Genomic DNA, 27,949 nt, shown 5'->3' with positions numbered 1-27,949 from the left:
CACCATGGGAGATGAAATCAGGAGGAAGAGGAGTAAAACTAAGACAGACTCTCTGATGGCTCGTCTGTCTGTAAATCCTATTACATAAAGAGAGAGAGAGAGAGAGAGAGAGAGAGAGAGAGAGAGAGAGACAGAGAGAGAGAGAAAGATACCTATACTTAATGAAGAGAGAGAGAGACAGAGAGAGAGATACCTATTAATGAAGAGAGAGAGAGACATAGAGACCTATACTTAATGAAGAGAGAGAGAGAGAGAGAGAGAGACAGAGAAACAGACAAAGATACCTATACTTAATGAAGAGAGAGAGAGAGACAGAGAGAGAGACCTATTAATGAAGAGAGAGAGAGACAGAGAGAGAGACCTATACTTAATGAAGAGAGAGAGAGAGACAGACAGAGAGAGAGAAACCTATACTTAATGAAGAGAGAGAGAGGGAGACGGAGAGAGAGAGAAAGAGAGCGACAGAGAGAGAGCGACCTATACTTAATGAAGAGAGAGAGAAAGAGAGAGAGAGTTAAACAATTTACAGAGATAAGACAGAAAGAAAGAGGGAGACAGGGAGAGAGAGAGAGACAGAGAGAGAGAGAGAGGTAGAGAGAGACAGAGAGAGAGAGAGAGACAGAGAGATAGAGAGAGAGAGAGAGGTAGAGAGAGAGAGAGAGAGACAGAGAGATAGAGATAGAGAGAGAGGTAGAGAGAGACAGAGAGAGAGAGAGACAGAGAGATAGAGATAGAGAGAGAGGTAGAGAGAGAGAGAGAGAGAGAGAGAGGTAGAGAGAAGGGGACAGATGGAAGAAGAAACCAAAAAAAATTCCAAATAATAATAAATCTACTTCACGTCTGCTCCCTCCTACTGCCCTCCTTTTGGGCATTTAGCCGATGTGCACACACAAACACACACACAAACACACAAACACAACCACACACAGACAAACACACATACAAAAACACACACACACACACAAAAACACACCCACACACAAACACACACAGACACACAAACACACACACAGACAAAGAGAGACACACACAAACACACACATATACACACACACAAACACACACACACAAATACACACACACACACATGCACATACAAACAACCACAGACACAGACACACACACATACACACAAATATACAAACTCACACACAGACACACATATATACACACACACAACCACACACACACAAACTCACACAAACAGATACACACACACAGACACACAACCAGTCAGAGACATTTTCCATCCTTTTTTTTAAACTTATTTTGATCCTTTTTGGCGTTGTTTTTACGCTGTCGACATTTTCAGCGCCAGCGTTCAGCGAGAGACTCGAAGAATCAGAGTCAGAACACTTAAAGTGCCCATATTATGAAAAAAAACACTTTTTCTGGTGATTTGGGGTGTTCTTTTGTGTCTCTGGTGCTTCCACACACATACAAACTTTGAAAAAAATTCATCCATGCTGTTTTGAGTGAGATACGGTTTCTGAATGTGTCCTGCCTTCAGTCTCCTGGTGAGCTGTTCAAAATCGGCTCGGACTGTGACGTCACAATCCGAAATGAGCTGGCTAACCGCAACCGTTAGCTCGTAGCATTAGCATTAGCATGCTAACGCTAATGCTAACACTAGCATGGTACCTCGTTCTCAATAGCAAAGCACTGCTACAACACACACTAGTTCACCATAATCTACAAAAGAACTACTTACATGTGCGCCCTCATTTAGAAGTCTCCCAGCTAATCCTGCCTTGGAACTGACTGAAGTTGGAGAAACAGCTTGTCTTTTACTTCTATGGAGCTAGCTAGCTGACATGCTCTACATCTGAGCTACTGAGCATGTGCGAGTGCAATCAAAGATAATACAGAAGAAGAAGAAGAAAAGAGGTCTCACTCTGTAGCTAAAACAGAAACCAGGTGAAAAGAGGATCTACAGCAGTGAGAGAGAGCTGTGCAGTACAACAACAATATGGTGTTTTTTGAAAATTAAACCATGTAAACCTATTCTGGTACAACCTTAAAATACAATTATGAACCTGAAAATGAGCATAATATGGGCGCTTTAAACGTTTCTACACTCGCTCTGCACCGGTAAAATAAAACCTGAAGACGAAGTCAAACCAACCAGAGACGGCTTCTTTAGTAGCTCTTCTGATACTTGCTTTTGACTAGAAGACAGTAGAATAAGACAGGCAGAGCCCTCTTCATTCTAGCCATGAAAAAGAAGTAGACATCAAAGCATGATACAAGCTAAAATAATGATACGAGCTAAAATAAAGGATGATACGAGCTAAAATAATGATACGAGCTAAAATAAAGGATGATACGAGCTAAAATAAAGCATGATACGAGCTAAAATAATGATACGAGCTAAAATAAAGCATGATACGAGCTAAAATAATAATACGAGCTAGAATAAAGCATGATACGAGCTAAAATAAAGATACGAGCTAAAATTATGATATGAGCTAAAATAAAGCATGATACGAGCTAAAATAATGATATGAGCTAAAATAAAGCATGATACGAGCTAAAATAATGATACGAGCTAAAATAAAGCATGATACGAGCTAAAATAATGATTCGAGCTAAAATAAAGCATGATATGAGCTAGAATAATGATACGAGCTAAAATAAAGCATGATACGAGCTAAAATAATGATACGAGCCAAAATAAAGCATGATATGAGCTAAAATAAAGATACGAGCTAAAATAAAGCATGATACGAGCTAAAATAATGATACGAGCTAAAATAAAGCATGATACGAGCTAAAATAATGATACGAGCTAAAATAAAGCATGATACGAGCTAAAATAAAGCATGATACGAGCTAAAATAATGATACGAGCTAAAATAATGATACGAGCTAAAATAATGATACGAGCTAAAATAAAGCATGATACGAGCTAAAATTATGATACGAGCTAAAATAAAGCATGATACGAGCTAGAATAAAGCATGATACGAGCTAAAATAATGATACGAGCTAAAATAAAGCATGATACGAGCTAAAATAATGATACGAGCTAAAATAAAGCATGATACGAGCTAAAATAATGATACGAGCCAAAATAAAGCATGATATGAGCTAAAATAAAGATACGAGCTAAAATAAAGCATGATACGAGCTAAAATAATGATACGAGCTAAAATAAAGCATGATACGAGCTAAAATAAAGCATGATACGAGCTAAAATAATGATACGAGATAAAATTAAGCATGATACGAGCTAAAATTATGATACGAGCTAAAATAAAGCATGATACGAGCTAGAATAAAGCATGATACGAGCTAAAATAATGATACGAGCTAAAATAAAGCATGATACGAGCTAAAATAATGATACGAGCTAAAATAAAGCATGATACGAGCTAAAATAAAGCATGATACGAGCTAAAATAAAGATACAAGCTAAAATAAAGCATGATACGAGCTAAAATAATGATACGAGCTAAAATAAAGCATGATACGAGCTAAAATTATGATACGAGCTAAAATAAAGCATGATACGAGCTAGAATAAAGCATGATACGAGCTAAAATAATGATACGAGCTAAAATAAAGCATGATAATGAAGCTAAAATAATGATACTGAACTAAAATAAAGCATGATACTGAGCTAAAATAATGATACTGAGCCAAAATAAAGCATGATATGAGCTAAAAATAAAGATACGAGCTAAAATAAAGCATGATACGAGCTAAAATAATGATACTGAGCTAAAATAAAGCATGATACTGAAGCTAAAATAAAGCATGATACGAAGCTAAAATAATGATACGAGATAAAATTAAGCATGATACGAGCTAAAATTATGATAATGAAGCTAAAATAAAGCATGATACTGAAGCTAGAATAAAGCATGATAATGAGCTAAAAATAATGATAATGAGCTAAAAATAAAGCATGATAATGAGCTAAAATAATGATAATGAAGCTAAAATAAAGCATGATACGAGCTAAAATAATGATACGAGCTAAAATAAAGCATGATACGAGCTAAAATAAAGATACAAGCTAAAATAAAGCATGATACGAGCTAAAATAATGATACGAGCTAAAATAAAGCATGATACGAGCTAAAATAAAGCATGATACGAGCTAAAATAATGATACGAGCTAAAATAAAGCATGATACGAGCTAAAATAATGATACGAGCTAAAATAAAGCATGATACGAGCTAAAATAATGATACGAGCTAAAATAAAGCATGATACGAGCTAAAATAAAGATACAAGCTAAAATAAAGCATGATACGAGCTAAAATAATGATACGAGCTAAAATAAAGCATGATACGAGCTAAAATAAAGCATGATACGAGCTAAAATAATGATACAAGCTAAAATAAAGCATGATACGAGCTAAAATAATGATACAAGCTAAAATAAAGCATGATAATGAAGCTAGAATAATGATACGAGCTAAAAATAAAGCATGATACGAGCTAAAATAATGATACGAGCTAAAATAAAGCATGATACTGAGCTAAAATAAAGCATGATAATGAACTAGAATAATGATAAGAGCTAAAATAAAGCATGATAATGAAGCTAAAATAATGATAAGAGCTAAAATAAAGCATGATACTGAGCTAAAATAATGATACAAGCTAAAATAAAGCATGATACGAAAGCTAGAATAAAGCATGATACGAGCTAAAATAATGATATGAGCTAAAAATAAAGCATGATAATGAAGCTAAAATAATGATAATGAAGCTAAAATAAAGCATGATAATGAAATAAAATAAAGCATGATACGAGCTAAAATAATGATACAAGCTTAAAATAAAGCATGATACGAACTAAAATAATGATACGAGCTAAAATAAAGCATGATAATGAGCTAGAATAAAGCATGATACGAAGCTAAAACAATGATAATGAGCTAAAATAAAGCATGATATGACTAAAATAATGATACGCGCTAAAATAAAGCATGATAATGAGCTAAAATAAAGCATGATAATGAAGCTAAAATAATGATATGAGCTAAAATAAAGCATGATACGAGCTAAAATAATGATACGAGCTAAAATAAAGCATGATACGAGCTAAAATAATGACACGAGCTAAAATAAAGCATGATACGAGCTAAAATAATGATACAAGCTAAAATAAAGCATGATAATGAACGCTAAAATAAAGATACTGAGCTAAAATAAAGCATGATAATGAAGCTAGAATAAAGCATGATAATGAGCTAAAATAATGACACGAGCTAAAATAAAGCATGATACTGAAGCTAAAATAATGATATGAGCTAAAATAAAGCATGATAATGAGCTAAAATAAAGATACGAGCTAAAATAAATCATGATAATGAGCTAAAATAATGATAATGAGCTAAAATAAAGCATGATAATGAACTAAAATAATGATACGAGCTAAAATAAAGCATGATAATGAAGCTAAAATAAAGATACGAACCTAAAATAAAGCATGATACGAGCTTAAATAATGATACGAGCTAAAATAAAGCATGATACGAGCTAAAATAAAGCATGATACTGAGCTAAAATAATGATACAAGCTAAAATAAAGCATGATACGAGCTAGAATAAAGCATGATACGAGCTAAAATAATGATACGAGCTAAAATAAAGCATGATACGAGCTAAAATAATGATACGAGCTAAAATAAAGCATGATACGAGCTAAAATAAAGCATGATACGAGCTAAAATAAAGCATTATACGAGCTAAAATAATGATACGAGCTAAAATAAAGCATGATACGAGCTAAAATAATGATATGAGCTAAAATAAAGCATGATACGAGCTAAAATAAAGCATGATACGAGCTAAAATAATGATACGAGCTAAAATAAAGCATGATACGAGCTAAAATAATGATACGAGCTAAAATAAAGCATGATACGAGCTAAAATAAAGCATTATACGAGCTAAAATAAAGCATGATACGAGCTAAAATAAAGCATGATACGAGCTAAAATAATGATACGAGCTAAAATAAAGCATGATACGACTAAAATAAAGCATGATACGAGCTAAAATAATGATATGAGCTAAAAATAAAGCATGATACGAGCTAAAATAATGATACGAGCGAAAATAAAGCATTATACGAGCTAAAATAAAGCATTATACGAGCTAAAATAAAGCATGATACGAGCTAAAATAATGATACGAGCTAAAGTAAAGCATGATACGAGCTAAAATAATGATACGAGCTAAAATAAAGCATGATACGAGCTAAAATAATGATACGAGCTAAAATAAAGCATGATACGAGCTAAAATAATGATACGAGCTAAAATAAAGCATGATACGAGCTAAAATAAAGCATGATACGAGCTAAAATAATGATACGAGCTAAAATAAAGCATGATACGAGCTAAAATAAAGCATGATACGAGCTAAAATAATGATACGAGCTAAAATAAAGCATGCAACTCAGTGGGACAGACAGCTAGCCTGGATGCTATGGCGTTGTATATGTGTCACACTAATAACTAACACACTATATGTGTTTGAGTAAACAAAAACCTATTTCCTGCACAATAAATGTATAATAACAGCTTCTACCTGCGAGCAGAGAAAGACATGCAAATACATTTTCTGTGCACGAAATAGGTTTTTGTTTACTCAAACTAAATTATTTTTTGCGAGTGTTAATTTCTGTTCAAAATGCAATGTAATGTGCTTGCAAAATATAGTTCTCTGTGCTCAAAACATACAATTACTCGCTCAGGAATGTGACACATATATAACGCCATAGGATGCCAGCCGAACTTAGCCACAACATTTGAGGCATTGTCAGGCTAACAGACAGCGGGAATAAAGCTGAAATCAGGTCACAGAATTCACTGGAACACCTGCTATGAGATCTTCGAGGTGTAATTATGAGAAGGTGAGTCATAACCATTAATTAGTAAGTGATAATTATGGGAAACAGAAGTCATAACGACAGCGGGGAGCTCGGAGGAGAACTGCTGCTTCTTCACGGCAACAGGAGTCAGTGGAGAAACTTCTAGATTTAAGAACTGGTGATTAGAGTCGGGGATGGTTTGGCTGTTCGTCTGATACGTACGGTGGCCGACAACAGGGGCAACAGTATCTGTATTTATATCATAAATATCCTGTTTACTTGTATTATTATATCAGATGTAGTTACTCCTTGTTGGTGTTTATATGTTTTTTCTTATGCTTTGGCAACACAGATGTATTTTTTTGTCATGCCAATAAAGCAACATGAAATTGAAAAAATTTAAATATGAAATTGAAATTGAGAGACAGAGAGAGAGAGAGACACACACACACACACACTCACCTTGTCGAGGGAGAACATGGCGAACACCGGTCCATCGTGAGCTTTGACAGTTTTCAGCAGCAGCGTTTCCTTCCAGATGTAAATGTCTCCGGTGGCGGCGCCAGAGAACACCAGCGCCTCAGCGCGGCCGTAGCACACCGACATCATGGTCTCGGGCCGGCCGGCGCCCCTGAACGCACCGCGCCGGTAGGTCAGACCGCCACCTGGTGGACGGTCAGAGGAGCACTCGATCAGACATTACTTTATTACAGTTTTTCATGATTGCTTTGACCTGCTTAAAGAAACTGGGATCCACTCGGTTTTCATCATCACTGTCTCAGTAGAGCAGAAGACACCTCTTGCAAATGTGTTAACCCTTTCTCATTGGATTGACACATTTTCCCACCCTTTTGCAGAACAGTAAACACAGATGTCATTCAAGCATTCCAAACTCCATTGTTTTAGCTATAGTAACCAAACAGAAAGCATCTGTTCCTAACTATTAGAAACTACCTACATCAGTATGAAATCACTGAAGCACCTGTTTGACACTCCTTCACACAAATCTTCAATTCAAGCAATCAGTCTGCAGGGTTAGGCCATGTGGCCCCATAGATCAGTCTGCAGGGTTAGGACATGTGGCCACATAGATCAGTCTGCAAGGTTAGGCCATGTGGCCCCATAGATCAGTCTGCAGGGTTAGGACATGTGGCCACATAGATCAGTCTGCAGGGTTAGGCCATGTGGCCCCATAGATCAGTCTGCAGGGTTAGGCCATGTGGCCCCATAGATCAGTCTGCAGGGTTAGGACATGTGGCCACATAGATCAGTCTGCAGGGTTAGGCCATGTGGCCCCATAGATCAGTCTGCAGGGTTAGGCCATGTGGCCCCATAGATCAGTCTGCAGGGTTAGGCCATGTGGCCCCATAGATCAGTGTGCAGGGTTAGGCCATGTGGCCCCATAGATCAGTCTGCAGGGTTAGGCCATGTGGCCACATAGATCAGTCTGCAGGGTTAGGTCATGTGGCCCCATAGATCAGTCTGCAGGGTTAGGCCATGTGGCCACATAGATCAGTCTGCAGGGTTAGGCCATGTGGCCCCATAGATCAGTCTGCAGGGTTAGGCCATGTGGCCCCATAGATCAGTCTGCAGGGTTAGGCCATGTGGCCCCATAGATCAGTCTGCAGGGTTAGGCCATGTGGCCACATAGATCAGTCTGCAGGGTTAGGCCATGTGGCCACATAGATCAGTCTGCAGGGTTAGGACATGTGGCCACATAGATCAGTCTGCAGGGTTAGGCCATGTGGCCCCATAGATCAGTGTGCAGGGTTAGGTCATGTGGCCCCATCGTCAAGACACAAGAGACTGAGAATCAATAGTGGCTATTTCTTATACTCTACAGAAATATATGTTTAGACTTTACTGTAATAGATTTTATTTATTTTTTCTTATTTTCTTATACTCTAATAGATTTCATTTTGGTTTACATGTATTTTGTGTAATATTTACAGTATTTCAGTTTTCAGCCACAGTTTGAAAATAAGAATCAATGGAATCAATCAAATTTGCATGAAAAGAATTTCTGATTCTGGATCCAATTCTTAGCAAGAAGGTAAATTTGACAACAAATGTCACTCGCATAAAAGCTACATACAGTAATAGACTACAATGACAACCAATGGTGCACTGATTCTCACTGAGTGCTGTATTCTGTATTGTGTTGTCCACTGTGTAATGGTTGATTGGAAGAGCTCATACACTTGTTTGCAAGTTGTGTTGTTTGAAGGCAAAATTTGCTTTTGTTGCATATTTTAAATGTTTTGGCACGGTTAGAGCCTTTTGCAAACAAAATGTGTCATTTTGACCATCAGTGCCACTGTTCCAGCTTGTGTGTTAACTGATTTGAAAAATGTGGAGTTTGAGTTGACTGCTGCATCAAAGCAATCAAGAAAAACTGTAAACAACAGCCAAGATTTTTATATTTTTTATTCTACAGCCTTCAAGTCTTTCATTGAAAATGTCGAAAGAAGTGTCAAAAACAGTTTGTGACTGGTTTTACTGGCTTCTGATTTTATTTTACCTCCGAAAGACAGCGTTAAAAGTGTCGATGTTCCTTTTTAAACCAAAACGTAGCGATGTAAATGTAGCCTAAATCTCCTGTTTCTCCCCCGAGGAAGAAAACTCCCAGAATGCTCTGCTTTAGATTCATTTTTAATTGTCTCTTTTGGGAAGCCGGCTGTTGCAGCAAAAGGTCGAGCAGAGGACAACGGATTGTAAATGTATGTACGGTGAGCATATCGGGAATTTAACACAACATGAAGGAAATACTGTCAGTGCTGTCTTCCGTGTGTCCAGATTCCCAAATACTCCTTTGTTGCAGTAACACGAGTGTATTGAGGTACTTTCTGACCCCGCAGCAGTTATTCTGAGATATTAAAGGCATGTGTAGTTTTACCTGCGTGTTGCCAGAACTGGATGTGTTTGATTCCCACAGTGACCAGTTTGTCCATCAGTAAGGGATTACACTTCACCACAAAGATCTTCTCCTTATGACCCCTGCACGAAAGGAGACACAAGTAGTAGGACACACATCAAAGAGGATATGTACTGTAGAAATATTTTATTAAAGGTCCCATGGCATGAAAATGTCACTTTATGAGGTTTTTTAACATTAATGTGAGTTCCCCCAGCCTGCCTATGGTTCCCCAGTGGCTAGAAATGGTGATAGGTGTAAACCGAGCCCTGGGTATCCTGCTCTGCCTTTGAGAAAATGAAAGCTCAGATGGGCCGATCAGGAATCTTCTCCTTATGAGGTCATAAGGAGCAAGGTTACCTCCCCTTTCTCTCCTTTGCCCCCCCTGGTGATAGGTGTGACAGTACCTGGTGATAGTACCTGGTGATAGGTGTGACAGTACCTGGTGATAGGTGTGACAGTACCTGGTGATTGGTGTGACAGTACCGGGTGATAGGTGTGAATGTACCTGGTGATAGTACCTGGTGATAGGTGTGACAGTACCTGGTGATAGTACCTGGTGATAGTACCTGGTGATAGTACCTGGTGATAGTACCTGGTGATAGGTGTGACAGTACCTGGTGATAGTACCTGGTGATAGTACCTGGTGATAGTACCTGGTGATAGTACCTGGTGATAGGTGTGACAGTACCTGGTGATAGTACCTGGTGATAGGTGTGACAGTACCTGGTGATAGTACCTGGTGATAGTACCTGGTGATAGTACCTGGTGATAGTACCTGGTGATAGGTGTGACAGTACCTGGTGATAGTACCTGGTGATAGGTGTGACAGTACCTGGTGATAGTACCTGGTGATAGGTGTGACAGTACCTGGTGATAGTACCTGGTGATAGTACCTGGTGATAGGTGTGACAGTACCGGGTGATACCTGGTGATAGGTGTGTCAGTACCTGGTGATAGGTGTGACAGTACCTGGTGATAGTACCTGGTGATAGGTGTGACAGTACCGGGTGATACCTGGTGATAGGTGTGTCAGTACCTGGTGATAGGTGTGATAGTACCTGGTGATAGGTGTGACAGTACCTGGTGATAGGTGTGATAGTACCTGGTGATAGGTGTGACAGTACCTGGTGATAGTACCTGGTGATAGGTGTGTCAGTACCTGGTGATAGGTGTGATAGTACCTGGTGATAGGTGTGACAGTACCTGGTGATAGTACCTGGTGATAGGTGTGTCAGTACCTGGTGATAGGTGTGATAGTACCTGGTGATAGGTGTGACAGTACCTGGTGATAGGTGTGACAGTACCTGGTGATAGGTGTGACAGTACCTGGTGATAGTACCTGGTGATAGTACCTGGTGATAGGTGTGACAGTACCTGGTGATAGTACCTGGTGATAGGTGTGACAGTACCTGGTGATAGTACCTGGTGATAGTACCTGGTGATAGTACCTGGTGATAGTACCTGGTGATAGTACCTGGTGATAGGTGTGACAGTACCTGGTGATAGTACCTGGTGATAGGTGTGACAGTACCTGGTGATAGTACCTGGTGATAGGTGTGACAGTACCTGGTGATAGTACCTGGTGATAGTACCTGGTGATAGGTGTGACAGTACCTGGTGACAGTACCTGGTGATAGGTGTGACAGTACCTGGTGATAGGTGTCACTTACCTGGTGATAGGTGTGACGTACCTGGTGATGTATGGTGATAGTACCTGGTGATAGGTGTGACGTACCTGGTGACAGTACCTGGTGATGTACCTGGTGATAGGTGTGACAGTACCTGGTGATAGTACCTGGTGATAGTACCTGGTGATAGGTGTACAGTACCTGGTGATATACCTGGTGATAGGCGTGTATTATCGTGGTGTGTACTCTAGTACTGGTTGTGACAGTACTGGTGATGGGGAATTACCTGGTGAAGTACGGTATAGGGATAGGTGACAGTACCTGATGCTGTGATAGGTTAGCAGGGTGAGGGGGTGAAAGAGCGGGGAGTTTCTCTCCTCTCTTCCAGTCCCAGACGACGATCGAATGTCCGTCATCCACCCCCACTGACACCAGACTCTTTCCATCAGCTGATCAGGGACACAGAGAAGAACACTTGTAGATTTAGTTACTTATGTAAACTGGCGCCGAGCTGGATCACAGGGATGGACAGAGTCACACAATGGAGGGACGCACATGGACTTGTCTGTGTGTGTGTGTGTGTGTGTGTGTGTGTGTGTGTGTGTGTGTGTGTGTGTGTGTGTGTGTGTGTGTGTGTATATATTGTGTTATTGTTGTGTGTGTTGTGTGTGTTGTATTTATGTAGTCGTGTTGTGTGTTGTTGTGTGTGTTATTGTGTGTGTGTGTATTGTGTATTGTGTGTTGGTACTGTTGTGTGTGTGTGTTATTATTTTATTTTGTGTGTGTGTACATGTCTGTGTGTGTTGTTGTTTTGTGTACATGTCTGTGTGTGTGTGTAATGCGTGTGTGTGTGTGTGTGTCTTTTTGTGTTTGTCTGTGTACATCTCTATGTGTGTGTGTTTGTGTGTGTGTGTGTGTGTGTGTGTTTTGTGTGTGTGTTGCGTGTGTGTGTGTGGGTCTGTGTCTACATGTCTGTGTGTCTGTGTGTGTGTGTTTGTGTACATGTCTGTCTGTGTGTGTGTGTGTGTGTGTGTGTGTGTGTGTGTGTGTGTGTGTTGTGTGAACAGTTTGTGTTGTGTGTGTGTGTGTGTGTGTGTGTGTGTGTGTGTGTGTTGTTGTGTGTGTGTGTGTGTGTCTGTATCTGTGTATGCGTGTCTGTGTGTGTGTTTGTATGCGTGTCTGTGTGTGTTTGTGTGTCGTGTGTGTGTGTGTGTGTGTTGTGTGTGTGTATGTGTGTGTGTGTGTGTGTGTTTATGTATGCGTGTCTGTGTGTGTTTGTGTGCGTGTCTGTGTGTGTGTGTGTGTGTGTGTGTTTACATGTCTGTGTGTGTCTGTGTGTGTGTGTGTGTGTGTACGTGTCTGTCTGTGTGTGTGTGTGTGTGTGTGTGTACGTGTCTGTGTGTGTCTGTGGTTACCTGAGAAGTCCAGAGCACACACTCCTCTCTGGTGGAAACCTCGGAGCAACGAGAGACACTTGAGAGTCTGGACGTCCCACACGTGGACGGCGGGGTCCCGGCCCACCTGTCCCGTGGCAGCGTAGTCTTTGAGCGGGTGCATGCCGGAGGCTCAGGATGTCGTCGTCGTGGCCCAGGTAGAAGCGCTGGCTGTGCTGCTGCCGGTTGTAGACCACGCCCACCGCCGCCACGTGGTACAGCACCTCGCCGCCCTGAGTGTAGAACAGGTTGTTCCTGCAGTCGTAACCACGGTACCTGCACGCACACAGACAGGCACGTACACACACACACACACAAACACACACACACAGAGACAGGCAGACAGGCACACACTACATACACAACTGAACAGAACAGACAGACAGACAGACACAGCACATACACAGACACGTGCAGACGAACAGACACACACACACACACACCCGCGCATGAACAGACAGGGTCACACACACACACACACACCAAACACACTGACTGCACGATGCAGACAGACACATACACACACACCATACACACCCACAAAAAAAGACAGAAAGAGACAGACAAACACAGACCATACACATACACGATGCAGCCGACACAGACAACACACACACAGCGAACAGACAGATTGACAGACACACACACACACACACCGCGACAGACAGACAAACACACACACAACACACACCGATAAACAGACGACACAGACACATACACAAACACGTGCAGACAGACAGACACACACACACAGACGCGCAGACAGACACACACACACACACAGACACACGCGCACACACACACACACACACACGCAGACAGACAGACAGACAGGCACACACACACGCACAGACACAGACAGACAGACAGACAGACAGACACAGACACACACACACACACAGACACGTTTAGACACACAGACACGCACACACACAGACACGCGCAGACAGACAGACAGACACACACACACACACACATACACACACAGACACACATATCGTTAGTGGTTTAAAACTCATTGCCTGACTATAATGTTTGTGTATTGCAGTCAAAAACATAAGTGCTCGATAATTTATGTAAAAAACTGACAGGGCCACACACAACGCAGCCTCTGTGGCCCCTTTCCCCTTCTAATACACCCATTGCCTGTATAAATACATGTATAATATCTATATTAGCTCTAGAGCCAATCCCATTGTTTGTTTCCAATAACTTCAGGGCAGAAACCTCCTGCGTCCCGTACGTGCTATGTAAACAGGGACGAGGAACAACTGGAAATACTCTCATCTCCTTCATCTGAAATGCATGTTTGATGCTTTCTAGACTCATATGTGCTTTTATTTTGTGATTTGCTATATAACGTGTTACCCAATCATAATTGCAGATAAAACCAAACCTTTAGTTCCAGGCTTTTTGAGGGCCCTATACCCACGTTGGTTCTTTTCTTTTACGTAAAAGCGATTCAGACACTTATTAAGACACGAGACCAACGTGTTAAACTGACATTGCATTTTACGTGAAGACATTTATGTCTGAAAGAGGCGATGTAACGCTGACAAACGGAAGCGTTACCCGTGCACAAACTGCAGCCGGAGGCCCTGGTCCGGTCCTCTCTGTCTCTTCAGAGATCCCACCTGCTGTTTCTTCTCTCTGCTCTGCTGCTGCAACTGAGGCAGGTCCTCCTTATACACCTGCATAACACACACAGACATACACACACACACACACACACATTAAACCCACAACCCTAAAAGTCAACATGAAACTGATTACATTTACATGCACATAAAATTCCTCGTTTTGCTCTAATTGAGCAATTTTTTGTCTATAAGCTTTTTTAATGGTTATTTTCATTATATTATATATATTATATTCATTATGTGCTCTAGCTTTTCCAACGTTTTAGGCACAGATGTGGAGATAATAATGGTCCAAAATGATGCGCAAAATGAGGGCTGCACAATATATCGTTTCTTCATCGGCATCTCAATATCAACCGGCGCAATGTACACACAGCGAAAGGCTGCAACATATCGTGGAAGTTAGTAGAAATAAACTATCAGTAGAAAAACTAATTTGGAGACGATTTCCTTTTATGTGTTATAATTTCAAGAAGAAGTTTGAACTGAGAACACTTTAATGTCTGTTTATGTATCGCGAGGGATAACGTTATCGTGATATTCAACATATACAGCTGTAACATATTGGAACAGCCTCCCCCCCCCCCCACACATTGAATTCTAATGGGGAAATACTTCAAGCTTCAAAAAGAAACTAAGAGAAGCTCTTATCATTAAGGAGATTTGATTCTGTTAATCCTTTCTGTTGTCTTCTTCATTTCTACTATACATTACATTTTATTTCATGTTACCGTTTTGTTGATTTTACAACATGAAAGACATGCTACTGTGCCTTTTGTTTCATAAAATCCAGGATGTTTTCATTGTTCTCATATAACAATATGTATTTTGCTTTATAATATTTGTTCATGTAGGAAGAATAGTCTTCACTACGGTGATGACTAATAAACACATTATCGCGTATTTTTCTCATATCGCCCATTGCCGTAGTGTAATTAAATTGAATCCAGGGATGCACCAAATCCAGGATTGGGCTTCCAATTCGGCTGAAGATTGGGCTTTTTGACGGGGTTGGGTTTCTGCTGAACCTTAGAATTTTTTCCCACCGAACCGAACCCTGCGCTCGCACTACGCGCGCGACGCTGGTCGCCGTAACGACGGCGCCATTGATTACGGGAAGGTGTTTACGTAGGCGGAGCGTTCAATGCAGCAGGCTGTGAGAAAGTGGACATGGAACTGGTGAGCAGAAAAAGTTGTTTGGCAGAACTTTCAGTCAAAAGAAGGCCATTCAAGTCCAGCTACATGTTCAATCTGTTCAATGCGGATTGGTCTGGTGGTGGCGAGGACCCTAAACTATACACAACATGGCCGCTGTTACAACATCTGGTCTGAAACATCTGAAAGAATACGAGTTGTGCACGAAGGAATCTCCAGAATGCAGCAACTTCAGGTACAGCAAAGGAAGGACAGTCCCTGTTTACTTCATTCATGTGTTTACTGGGTTCATGGACTGAGGATGGGAGGAGGAGTCAGCACCATCTCAACCAGGCAGACAGACAGACACAGACACACACACAGACACGTGCAGACACACAGACACGCACACACACAGACACGCGCAGACAGACAGATAGACAGACACACACACACACACACACACACACACACATACAGACACGCACAGACAGACAGACAGACACACAGAGGGAACCAGGGGATTCAGGATTCAGCTGAACCCAAAAAAATCTGGAATTGGTGCATCCCTAATTGAAAACCTTAGATTTTCTTAAAGGGGGATCCCTAAAAGCCTCTGCCAAATATGCGGACCTAACGCTTCCCCAAACCTAGGGAAAACAGTGCTCTGCTTCTCTTTATCGGTTGGAGAATAAAGCAGTCTGCAGTGTGTTGGCCCTCAGCACAGACTACGCCCGCTCATTTTTCATGCAAATGACCGTGTTGAGGGGGAGCTGGCAGGTTTCAGCCGTCTGAGACGATCCCAGGGAGAGACTTCTGCTCCCGGGAGGTGTGGGACTGGCAGCGCTCCACTTTCACGCTGCTTTCCATTTTGCAAAACTGCATATTTTTCTGGAGCGTCATGGTGGATCGGTGCTGAGAGTTATAGACCATTTCACTGACTCCCTGTTCTCTCCACGACTTTTCTCTTCACTGTATAATCATCTAAAAGGAAAACTATCAAAATATGATAGAAACATATTTTCTTCTTCCTCCTGAGAAGAGGATAGAACCATCTTGAACCGTTTTGGATGAAGATGGTTCAGATTACAGAGCCTCTTTGTCTTTATTTTATTAACCCCGGTCATTAGCACGCATTAGCTCCGAGGGCTAACTTGGCATGTTTACTCTTAGGGCCCTATCTTGCATCCGGTGCAGCGCAAAGCCCGACCCAAGTGTCTCTGCTAGTTTAAGACCGACCCAGTTTTCAGTTTCCCGTCCAGCGCCCACGTCGTTTAAACAACAAATGCACCTGCACCCATCTGGTCTTACAGGGAGGTGTGTTCAGGTGCATTCTGGGCGTGCTGGTCTTACAGGGAGGTGTTTTCAGGTGCATTCTGGGCGTGCTGGTCTTACAGGGAGGTGTGTTCAGGTGCATTCTGGGCGTGCTGGTCTTACAGGGAGGTGTTTTCAGGTGCATTCTGGGCGTGCTGGTCTTACAGGGAGGTGTGTTCAGGTGCATTCTGGGCGTGCTGCTCTTACAGGGAGGTGTTTTCAGGTGCATTCTGGGCGGGCTGGTCTTACAGGGAGGTGTGTTCAGGTGCATTCTGGGAGTATTGCTATCTTGAGGCAGCGGGAAGTGATCGCGCCATTGACCAACAAAAACCTGGTCTAAAGTCAATAACTCAGCATTTCATTGTTATTTTAACAGAGCATTAGTAAAATGCTCCTAGGCTCGTGCACAGCGTGCACACACTATGCTTGTTACACACACAGGGACGCACACACACACACACACACACACACACACACACACACATGCAGAAGATTACAAATAAAAATATTAGGGTGCAAATCCTCCATCATAACAGCAATGCTCCAAGGTCCAAACGCGCCTGGCTTTTAAAGGGAATGGGAGATGATCTCTGATTGGTTGATTGCATGTTACGCCCAAAACACACCTCTGATTAATGAAGACACTAAGGACAACCCTTTAGAACCAGGCGCCCGGCGCACAGAGCCTTTTTTACCGCCATCAAACTAGTAACAGTGGATTTGGACACGCCCTAAACACACCTGCACCAGGCGCTACACACCGTGCGCTCAGATCGTTAAAATAGGACCCTTAGAGTGTGAACGTCTTTGTCACCTTGAATGTCCCGCCAAACCCCTTTAAAATATCTGGTTGTTTAATAAAACATTACTTGATAGTCTGTACGAAAAAAGCAATGAAAAGTAGAATATACGTGTTGAAAAGCCAAATATAAGTCGGTCCGAAATTGACTAAGATTATCGTCTGGGGACCATGAAAGTCTTTGCAACATTTCACAGCAATCCATCGAATAGTTGTTGGGATATTTGCACCACAAGGACGAAAAAAAGAGACGGAGGAAACTGAAGAGAGAAAAGAAAGAAAATAGGCAAAAAGAGAAGGCAGGCAGGCCAAGGATAAGGGAATATAATAATAATAATAATAATCCATGTTTTTCTGCTCTTTCCATTTAACACACACAGATACACAGACACACACACATACACACACACAGACACACGCACATACACACGCACATACACACAGACACACACACAGAAACAGAGACACACACAGAAACAGAGACGCACACACACAGAAACAGAGATATACACACACACATACAGACACACACACACACACACACACACACACACACACACACACACACACACACACTTTGAGCTTTATCTCCAAGCAGCACATTGTTGCAGCCCTGGCGGCGGCTGGCGTTGAAGATAAGAGCAGGGCCCAGCTGTGCTGCTGCAGACGGGAATAAGAACGAGGAGATGATTCAGAGAGCCTTCATTAAAATCTGTCTAAGCTTCTGAAGGCTCGGTGCCACTGGTGGAGAAGTCAAAGTAAAAGTACTAACTCCACACTGTAAAGATACTCTGTTACGGGATCTGGGTAAAGGGAAAGGTACTTTATTTTCACATACACATAGCAAAATTCATTCTCTGCATTTAACCCATCCCCTCAAGGGAGCAGTAGGCAGCCAATCACAGCGCCTGGGGACAAACTGCAGATCTGAGCCAGTGCCTTGCTCAATGGGACTGACTGGAGAACCTAGTACATGTTTTTGTATATGTACTTTTTTTTAATGGTGTGGGAAACCACAGCAGCTGGAGGAAACTCACGCAAACATGGGGAGAACACACAAACTACATACAGAAAGGCCTGGACTTGAACCCAGAACCCTCTTTCTGTGAGGTCACAGTGCTAACCATTGGGCCACCGTCCTGCCAGGTAAAGTAGGGGCAGCTGCAGGTTCGACTCTGACCTGCGGCCCTTTGCTGCATGTCAATCCCTCTCTCTCTCTCTCTCCCCTTTCATGTCTTCAGCTGTTCTATAAAAATTGATGGCCTAAAATGCCCAAAAATTATCTTTAAGAAGATACTTTGTTACAAAATGTACCTAAAGTATTAAATGTAAAAGTACTCAATGCAGATAAAACCTCCCATTTTAGAAACGTGAAACGAAAAAAGGGTCACATTTTTAAACACATTTAATGGTCTCATCATGTCAACAGATGAGTAGTGGAGTAACTAAATTAACTAGTAACTAAAGCTGGAACAGATGAATGTAGAGGAGTAACTAAAGTAACTAGTAACTAAACCTGGAACAGGTGAATGTAGCGGAGTAACTAAAGTAACTAGTAACTAAACCTGGAACAGGTGAATGTAGCGGAGTAACTGAAGTAACTAGTAACTAAAGCTGTAACAGATGAATGTAGCGGAGTAACTAAAGTAACTAGTAACTAAAGCTGTAACAGATGAATGTAGCGGAGTAACTAAATTAACTAGTAACTAAAGCTGGAACAGATGAATGTAGAGGAGTAACTAAAGTAACTAGTAACTAAACCTGGAACAGGTGAATGTAGCGGAGTAACTAAAGTGACTAGTAACTAAAGCTGTAACAGGTGAATGTAGCGGAGTAACTAAAGTAACTAGTAACTAAAGCTGGAACAGGTGAATGTAGCGGAGTAACTAAAGTAACTAGTAACTAAAGCTGTAACAGATGAATGTAGCGGAGTAACTAAAGTAACTAGTAACTAAAGCTGGAACAGATGAATGTAGCGGAGTAACTAAAGTAACTAGTAACTAAAGCTGGAACAGATGAATGTAGTGGAGTAACTAAAGTAACTAGTAACTAAAGCTGGAAAAGATGAATGTAGAGGAGTAACTAAAGTAACTAGTAACTAAAGCTGGAACAGATGAATGTAGCAGAGTAACTAAAGTAACTAGTAACTAAAGCTGGAACAGATGAATGTAGAGGAGTAACTAAAGTAACTAGTAACTAAAGCTGGAACAGATGAATGTAGCGGAGTAACTAAAGTAACTAGTAACTAAAGCTGGAACAGATGAATGTAGCTGAGTAACTAAAGTAACTAGTAACTAAAGCTGGGAAAGATGAATGTAGAGGAGTAACTAAAGTAACTAGTAACTAAAGCTGTAACAGGTGAATGTAGCGGAGTAACTAAAGTAACTAGTAACTAAAGCTGGAACAGGTGAATGTAGCGGAGTAACTAAAGTAACTAGTAACTAAAGCTGGAACAGATGAATGTAGTGGAGTAACTAAAGTAACTAGTAACTAAAGCTGGAACAGATGAATGTAGCAGAGTAACTAAAGTAACTAGTAACTAAAGCTGGAACAGATGAATGTAGAGGAGTAACTAAAGTAACTAGTAACTAAAGCTGGAACAGATGAATGTAGCGGAGTAACTAAAGTAACTAGTAACTAAAGCTGTAACAGATGAATGTAGTGGAGTAACTAAAGTAACTAGTAACTAAAGCTGGAACAGATGAATGTAGCTGAGTAACTAAAGTAACTAGTAACTAAAGCTGGAAAAGATGAATGTAGAGGAGTAACTAAAGTAACTAGTAACTAAAGCGTAACAGATGAATGTTGAGAGTAACTAAAGTAACTAGTAAAGCTGTAACAGGTGAATGTAGCGAGATAACTAAAGTAACTAGTAACTAAAGCTGGAACAGATGAATGTAGAGGAGTAACTAAAGTAACTAGTAACTAAAGCTGGAACAGATGAATGTAGGGAGTAACTAAAGTAACTAGTAACTAAAGCTGGAACAGATGAATGTAGCGGAGTAACTAAAGTAACTAGTAACTAAAGCTGGAACAGATGAATGTGCGAAGTAACTAAAGTAACTAGTAACTAAAGCTGGAACAGATGAATGTAGAGATTAACTAAAGTAACTAGTAACTAAAGCTGTAACAGATGAATGTAGTGGAGTAACTAAAGTAACTAGTAACTAAAGCTGGAACAGATGAATGTAGTGGAGTAACTAAAGTAACTAGTAACTAAAGCTGGAACAGATGAATGTAGCAGAGTAACTAAAGTAACTAGTAACTAAAGCTGGAACAGATGAATGTGAATTAACTAAAGTAACTAGTAACTAAAGCTGTAACAGATGAATGGGGAGTAACTAAAGTAACTAGTAACTAAAGCTGGAACAGATGAATGTAGCTGAGTAACTAAAGTAACTAGTAACTAAAGCTGGAAAAGATGAATGTAGAGGAGTAACTAAAGTAACTAGTAACTAAAGCTGGAACAGATGAATGTAGGAGATAACTAAAGTAACTAGTAACTAAAGCTGGAACAGATGAATGTAGCGGAGTAACTAAAGTAACTAGTAACTAAAGCTGGAACAGATGAATGTAGCGGAGTAACTAAAGTAACTAGTAACTAAAGCTGGAACAGATGAATGTAGCTGAGTAACTAAAGTAACTAGTAACTAAAGCTGGAACAGATGAATGTAGTGGAGTAACTAAAGTAACTAGTAACTAAAGCTGGAACAGATGAATGTAGCAGAGTAACTAAAGTAACTAGTAACTAAAGCTGAAACAGATGAATGTAGAGGAGTAACTAAAGTAACTAGTAACTAAAGCTGGAACAGATGAATGTAGCTGAGTAACTAAAGTAACTAGTAACTAAAGCTGGAAAAGATGAATGTAGAGGAGTAACTAAAGTAACTAGTAACTAAAGCTGTAACAGGTGAATGTAGCGGAGTAACTAAAGTAACTAGTAACTAAAGCTGGAACAGATGAATGTAGTGGAGTAACTAAAGTAACTAGTAACTAAAGCTAACTAATGCATGTGTGTGTGTGTGTGTGTGTGTGTGTGTGTGTGTGTGTGCGTGCATGCATGTGTGTGTGTCTCTGTGTGTCTGTGTCTGTGTGTGTGTGCGTGTGTGTGTGCATATGTGTGGGTGAGTGTGTGTGTGTGTGTGTGCGTGCGTGCGTGCGTGCATGTTTGTTTGTGTGTGTGTGTGTGTGTGTTTGTGTGTGTATGTGTGTGTGTGTGTGTGTGTGTGTGTGTGGAGTGTTTGGTAGAACTAGTGAGAGATTAACAGTGATTAGCTTCGGAGAGAGGACTCTAGAGAGGCATACCTCAACATTTGGACTCGAGTGCAGTACTGGAGTAAATGTAAATAAATAGTTACAGTCCGGCTGGGCGGGGCCTCGCTGAGACCAGCTGACGTACCTGTCTGTCGTAGTGGATCTGTGTTTCCTGGGAGACCAGCTGACGTACCTGTCTGTCGTAGTGGATCTGTGTTTCCTGCTCGATGTCTGAGTCCAGCTCGGGGACGTCCGACACGTCGCTGTCCGATTCCTCGCTGTTGGAGTCCCCGTGACTTTCTGCAGAGGAGACACAAGTTCTGATCAGCTAACTTATCTAAACCATTTCATTTAGTGACACAGGGATAGAAAAACAAATGCTAAACACTCAAATTGTTAGGGGTGGGAATCACCAGAGGCCTCACGATATGATATAATCACAATACTTATGTAACGATATGCTATTATTGCGATTTTAAACATATTGCAATATTCTGCGATATATTGCAATGTATTACCTTTTTGTATTACTTCTTACCAGTTTCAAATGATGTCCTCAAAGGGAAATCTTGTCAGCATCTGTTTTATCTAAAAAGATACATTTCTCTGTTTTGTTCATCTCACTTAAATTTTATTGCTGTAAAATGGGGATTGTCAAGCAGACAGACTGACCAACACATATATAATAATAGATCCATACTTGGCGTCTGTGTATCGATACAGTATTGCCACGGAAAATATTGCGATACTATGCTGTATCGATTTTTTCCTCCACCCCTACAAATTATAATGCGTTTCATTTACCTCGGAACTCGGACGCCGGAGCTGGGAATGACATCACACCCGAGTTGAATTCGTTCATCTTTTTCATTGTTTTCATTAGCTCTAGCCAGGTTAGCCATTGTTAACAATACCAGTTGATAACAACACATTACGCTGTTTTTGGGCATACGAACACTATGGGAACTATTTTAACGATCTCAGCGCACGGCGTGAAGCGCAGCGACGACAAGTGAAGTTTAGACACCAAAACGACGAGTTAAGATCAGAAAAAATTATTGTGTTTTGGATTAAAACACCTGTCCCCTTAAAATAGTACTCCCGGGACATGAACACCTGTTTCCAGGGTGAAAGTCTTGTGTTTTCTCCTTAACTTCTTCAGGACATGAACACCTGTTTCCTGGGTGAAAGTCTTGTGTTTTCGCCTTAACTTCTTCAGGACATGAACACCTGTTTCCTGGGTGAAAGTCTTGTGTTTTCTCCTTAACTTCTTCCAGGACATGAACACCTGTTTCCTGGGTGAAAGTCTTGTGTTTTCTCCTTAACTTCTTCAGGACATGAACACCTGTTTCCTGGGTGAAAGTCTTGTGTTTTCTTCTTAACTTCTTCCTGGGTGTGTTTTCTCCTTATCTTCTTCAAGACATGAACACCTGTTTCCTGGGTGAAAGTCTTGTGTTTTCTCCTTAACTTCTTCCAGGACATGAACACCTGTTTCCTGGGTGAAAGTCTTGTGTTTTCTCCTTAACTTCTTCAGGACATGAACTCTGTTCCCCCTCTTTAAATCTCTGTGTTTTAGGAGCCAAACATCCCCCCTGACCTCCTTCCTATGAGGATCTTCAGGCTCTTATCCAGCAGCAGTCAATGTGCTGATGACAGTGATAAATACGTGGAATACATACCAATTACGAACTTTCCTTTACATAGCTACAGTATATGTACGAATGGTTCCTGAGAACAGGCTGAAAGGCTGCACAATAAACTCTGGAACCTTTCCGGCGTTTCCCCACCTTGTATGTTGGTATCCGGTCCTCCGTTCATGACCGACTCCGGCAGAAACCTCCACTGGAAGAGGGCGTGGTCGGCCCCACCGGTGGTCAGCACCCACTGCAGGTCATGTGACCAGCGCACGTTGGTGACATGGGCCGAGTGACCGATGTACTTCTTGAATTTTGCTCCTTGGAAAGAAAAGAGCGAGCAGTCAGAATCACTGGCTCCTCAGCTCCAAAAAGTCACACATTACTACCTCTGTTTTGCAAATTTGATTTGTTAAGTTCTTTAAGGACAATTCCTGCGCAAAATGAATCTAGGGGTTAATAAAACATATGTGTACCGAGTCGACTGTTCTCTGGGATATATTTTCATGCTAATCAAATGTGTCTCTAGCTTGAAACAAGCTAGCGCAAACCACTAATTAGCTTATAACTCTAGTCTTGGGGGCAGAGGGTAAAGTAAAAATAAATCTCTATTTCTACACCACTAACAAGGCTCAAAATATCACCACACTTCCACGGTAGCATAATGAGGGTCCCTACATGTAAACCAAAGCACTGAGAACTTTGTAACTTGGCACTTCTAAAACTCGCTGATTTGAAGAACGCAATCACCATTTAAGGCCTTGAAAGCAAACAATAAAATCTTAAAATCTATTCTAAAAACGCACAGGGAGCCAATGTAGAGCTTAGAGAACGGGAGTGATGTGTGCACGTCTAGATGTATTTGTCAAAAAGCGAGCAACAGCATCTTGCACAAGTTGAAGATGTGAGATGGAGGTCTGATTCAGACCAACATGAAGAGCACTACAGTAATACAACCTTGAACTGATAAAAGCATGAATCAATTTTTCTAGATCGTGCCTGTTAAGGAAAGGCTTAACTTTAGCCAGGAGACGAAGCTGGAAAAAGCTCATTCTAACAACATTACTGATCTGCTTGTCAAATTTCATGCTGCAATCAAAAGTAACCCCCAAGTTTTTGACAGCTAACCTAGTGTAAGATGCCAGAACTCCCAAAACTCAAAGCTGGACCATTATGCGTGCCTGAAGTACTGAAAATAATACACTCGGTTTCATCTTCATTCAAATTAAAATGCTATGAAATTGAATAAAACACCTAAAGAGCATTGTATGGAACCATCCATGTTATTTTTTGCCAATTTGGTTGAAAGAATCCCACATTTCTGAAATAAAATCAACTCAAAGAACAGGTCAAATTTGACACGAGGACAACAGGAGGGTTAATGTCTCGTATATGTAACACCGTAGTTGTATTTTTTTACATGTGCTAAATGACGACTGACATTTAAAAACGTATGAAAGAGACAGAGACAAACAAAAAGGTAGAGACCTTTCCTCAGACTGGGGAAGCGGAAGAGCTTAACGAGGCCGAGGTCGTCCCCGGTGACCAGCACAGCAGCAGCGTGGTTGGCGTCCACGGCGTTGATCTCGGTCAGACGGGAGTATTTAGGCCAGATCCCCACCACCTCTGAGCCCAGGACGCCACTCCAGGACGCCCAGCACTGACCTTTCATCTCCTCCTTACAGACCGGCTTCCCCACTGCAGGACACGGACAGAGAGAGAGGAGACAGTGTGTGTGTGTGTGTGTGTGTGTGTGTGTGTGTGTGTGTGTGTGTGTGTGTGTGTGTGTGTGTGTGTGTGTGTGTGCGTGCGTGTTTGTTAAAGTTGTGATCTGTAAGATTTTAATCTTGTTAATTGTTAAGTTCCTATCTATTGAAAAGTGAGTTAAAACAATGGTGAGTAAGCATATGACCCACTGATGAAAGCGCTTGTATTTGCTAAGTAACAAGATCTGACTGTCTGGAGCGACTTTCCCGCCCTAAATTCAAATGCAGCACACAGTCATGGCCAATTTGTGCTTCTGCATTAAACATACGTCACTCGGCCGTGCTTGGTAGCGTTGCATTTCCCCCCCGACTCATGTCCTGGTTCTCCTTCTCCATTAACAACATGAGATCAAGGAGAGGGTTAACTTCTCCTGCTGCAGATCTCCCACCGTGGTCAGAAAGAACAGGGGAGACACATACACATACACACACACACACACATACACACATACACACACACACACACACACACACAGACACACACACACACACACACACACAGACACACATACACATACACACACACACATACACACATACACACACACACACACACACACACACACACACACACACACAGAAAGAACAAGGGAGACTCTTTGGTTCTCTCTCTAGGACTCTAGAGTCACTACTCACTCTGAAGATAATCACCGTTAACACACAGAGACACACAGAGAGAGAGACACACACACACACGGAGAGACACACAGAGAGATACACACACATAAGGAGACACACACACACACACACACTCCACACACTCACACACACACACACACACACACACACACACACATACACACACACACACACACACACACACACACACTGGCCCTGCGAGTCTCTTACTGTAAAGAGATCGACACACACACCAACACACAGTATAAACGTGTGAAAGCTCCGCAGAGCCATAAATCAGACTGGAGTGACTCTTCCTACGTCAGTCAGCAGGGGTTGGTTGGTCTGCAGCGCTGGAACCGGACTGAATATGACCGATAACAACTCTCAATCACAATAAATAACACATTTACTTCCAGTCCTGTAGCACATTTCCCAACACTTCATCTCTCTAGTCTGTAGATGCCAGCAATAACAAACAGCGAATTGGCACATTGTTATCAATTATAATCAGTTGTAACAGACAGAAGGGACAAAAAGGGAAACGTGTGCATGGTGCAGATTTTAATCTTCCAGCTGCAGTTTAGTTTTTTTCCTAATAAAAAAGACATAATGATGCAGGTCGTTGCCCTGTTACATACATTTCTTAATATTTGAGACTTAGAGTGTGAAATAAGTGAGTAAAACTAGCTAAAAATCCTGTCAGACTCAGGGATGTATATAAAGGAAGCCAGGGGAAAGTTTACTCAATACAGAGTAATACACAGGTTTTATTTTTACATACACTCTGGGAATGTAAATTGGTAAACCCCTTTGGGGAAGAAGTTGTAGAACACATAGGGAAAGGGCTAGTTTTATTAAACCTAAAACACAGAGGTTGTGCCTATTAGGGGACCAAGCAGAATTGTTAGAAGCTTCAAAATATGATTTTGCAGTAATAAAGGTTGGGGTTGTAACAGCCCTCCGAGTGATCCTACGAGTGTGGAAAAATACCTCCCTCCCCTCCAGAATTTCCGATTATTTTGGGGGCTTTTTTCCCTTTATTAGACAGAGACAGTGGATAGACAGGAAAGGGGGAGAAAGATGGGGGATGTCCCTCCCTGCTCTACCGTCACTCCCTCCCTCTTCACTTCCTCCTCTGCCCACCGTGCCCCCTCTGCCCCCTGCCACAGACTACGACTGCATCCCCCCCCAACACCACTCATACACTCTCATACACTCTGAACTCAGGGACTGCACATTTCACTTCCCCTGTTTGTTTATTTATTGCACTACACCGCTCTACCTCACCTGTTTAAATATTTTAAATACTTTCTATTTATCCTATTTATTTTTGTCAAAAATTCTCAAGTGCCTTGATTGTGAGTCTGATTGTTGATTGTTTATTTTTATATCATGTTAAATTGTTGATTTTTTTTGTGTCATGTTAAATTGTTGATTGTTTATTTTCTATGTCTTTTCTATTTATAGAAACTTATTTATTTTTATTGCATTTTGCACCGGGGGTCCGAGAGGACTGAAATTTCCTTTGTGCCGTATGTCATGCATGTATAGCACATCTGACTTGACACGCAGCAGGTGGGATTCAATCCTGTGCAGCTGCAAAGGACTCAGCCTACATGGGGCGAACACTCTTACTGGGTGAGCTAGAGGCCGCCCCTTCCCCCAACAGAATTTAAACAACGGCTGGATTATTGTGCCACAACAATGCTGTCTGTTCAGTTCTGATTGATTGACACTGAAATAGAAGTAAAAACTTGAATTACAAAAAAAGAAATATTTGAGTTTACGAGGCCGAACGACTGTAGGGACTCACTGGGCATTCGGTAGAAGAGGCGTTGTCCCGCTCCGTCGTTGCTCTGCAGGATTTTGCTGTCCAGAGACCAGTCCAGGTGTGTGATGAAGCTGACGGATTTACAGCATTCTCCGACCTGCAGGCAGACACATACGGGAAATAAACAATTATACAATAACTA

At 41.2% G+C, this 27,949-nt stretch overlaps 1 protein-coding gene across 1 annotated transcript in view; it reads right to left on the bottom strand.

Annotated features, from left to right (window-relative positions):
- The window catches only part of LOC120548433 (echinoderm microtubule-associated protein-like 6), a 108,097-nt gene that overhangs the window by 40,607 nt on the left and 39,541 nt on the right, over positions 1 to 27,949 (bottom strand). The window contains 10 exon segments of the mRNA XM_039784693.1: positions 7,299 to 7,501; positions 9,733 to 9,847; positions 11,751 to 11,830; positions 12,797 to 12,941; positions 12,943 to 13,090; positions 14,387 to 14,505; positions 22,149 to 22,255; positions 23,743 to 23,910; positions 25,078 to 25,287; positions 27,790 to 27,904. Coding sequence (XP_039640627.1) covers positions 7,299 to 7,501; positions 9,733 to 9,847; positions 11,751 to 11,830; positions 12,797 to 12,941; positions 12,943 to 13,090; positions 14,387 to 14,505; positions 22,149 to 22,255; positions 23,743 to 23,910; positions 25,078 to 25,287; positions 27,790 to 27,904 — 1,410 coding nt within the window.

This window comes from Perca fluviatilis, chromosome 19, assembly GCF_010015445.1.
Source record: "Perca fluviatilis chromosome 19, GENO_Pfluv_1.0, whole genome shotgun sequence".
Classification (NCBI taxonomy): Eukaryota; Metazoa; Chordata; class Actinopteri; order Perciformes; family Percidae; genus Perca; species Perca fluviatilis.
The sequence above is the reverse complement of the archived record's forward strand: the minus strand, read 5'-3'. Positions and strand labels throughout refer to the sequence as shown.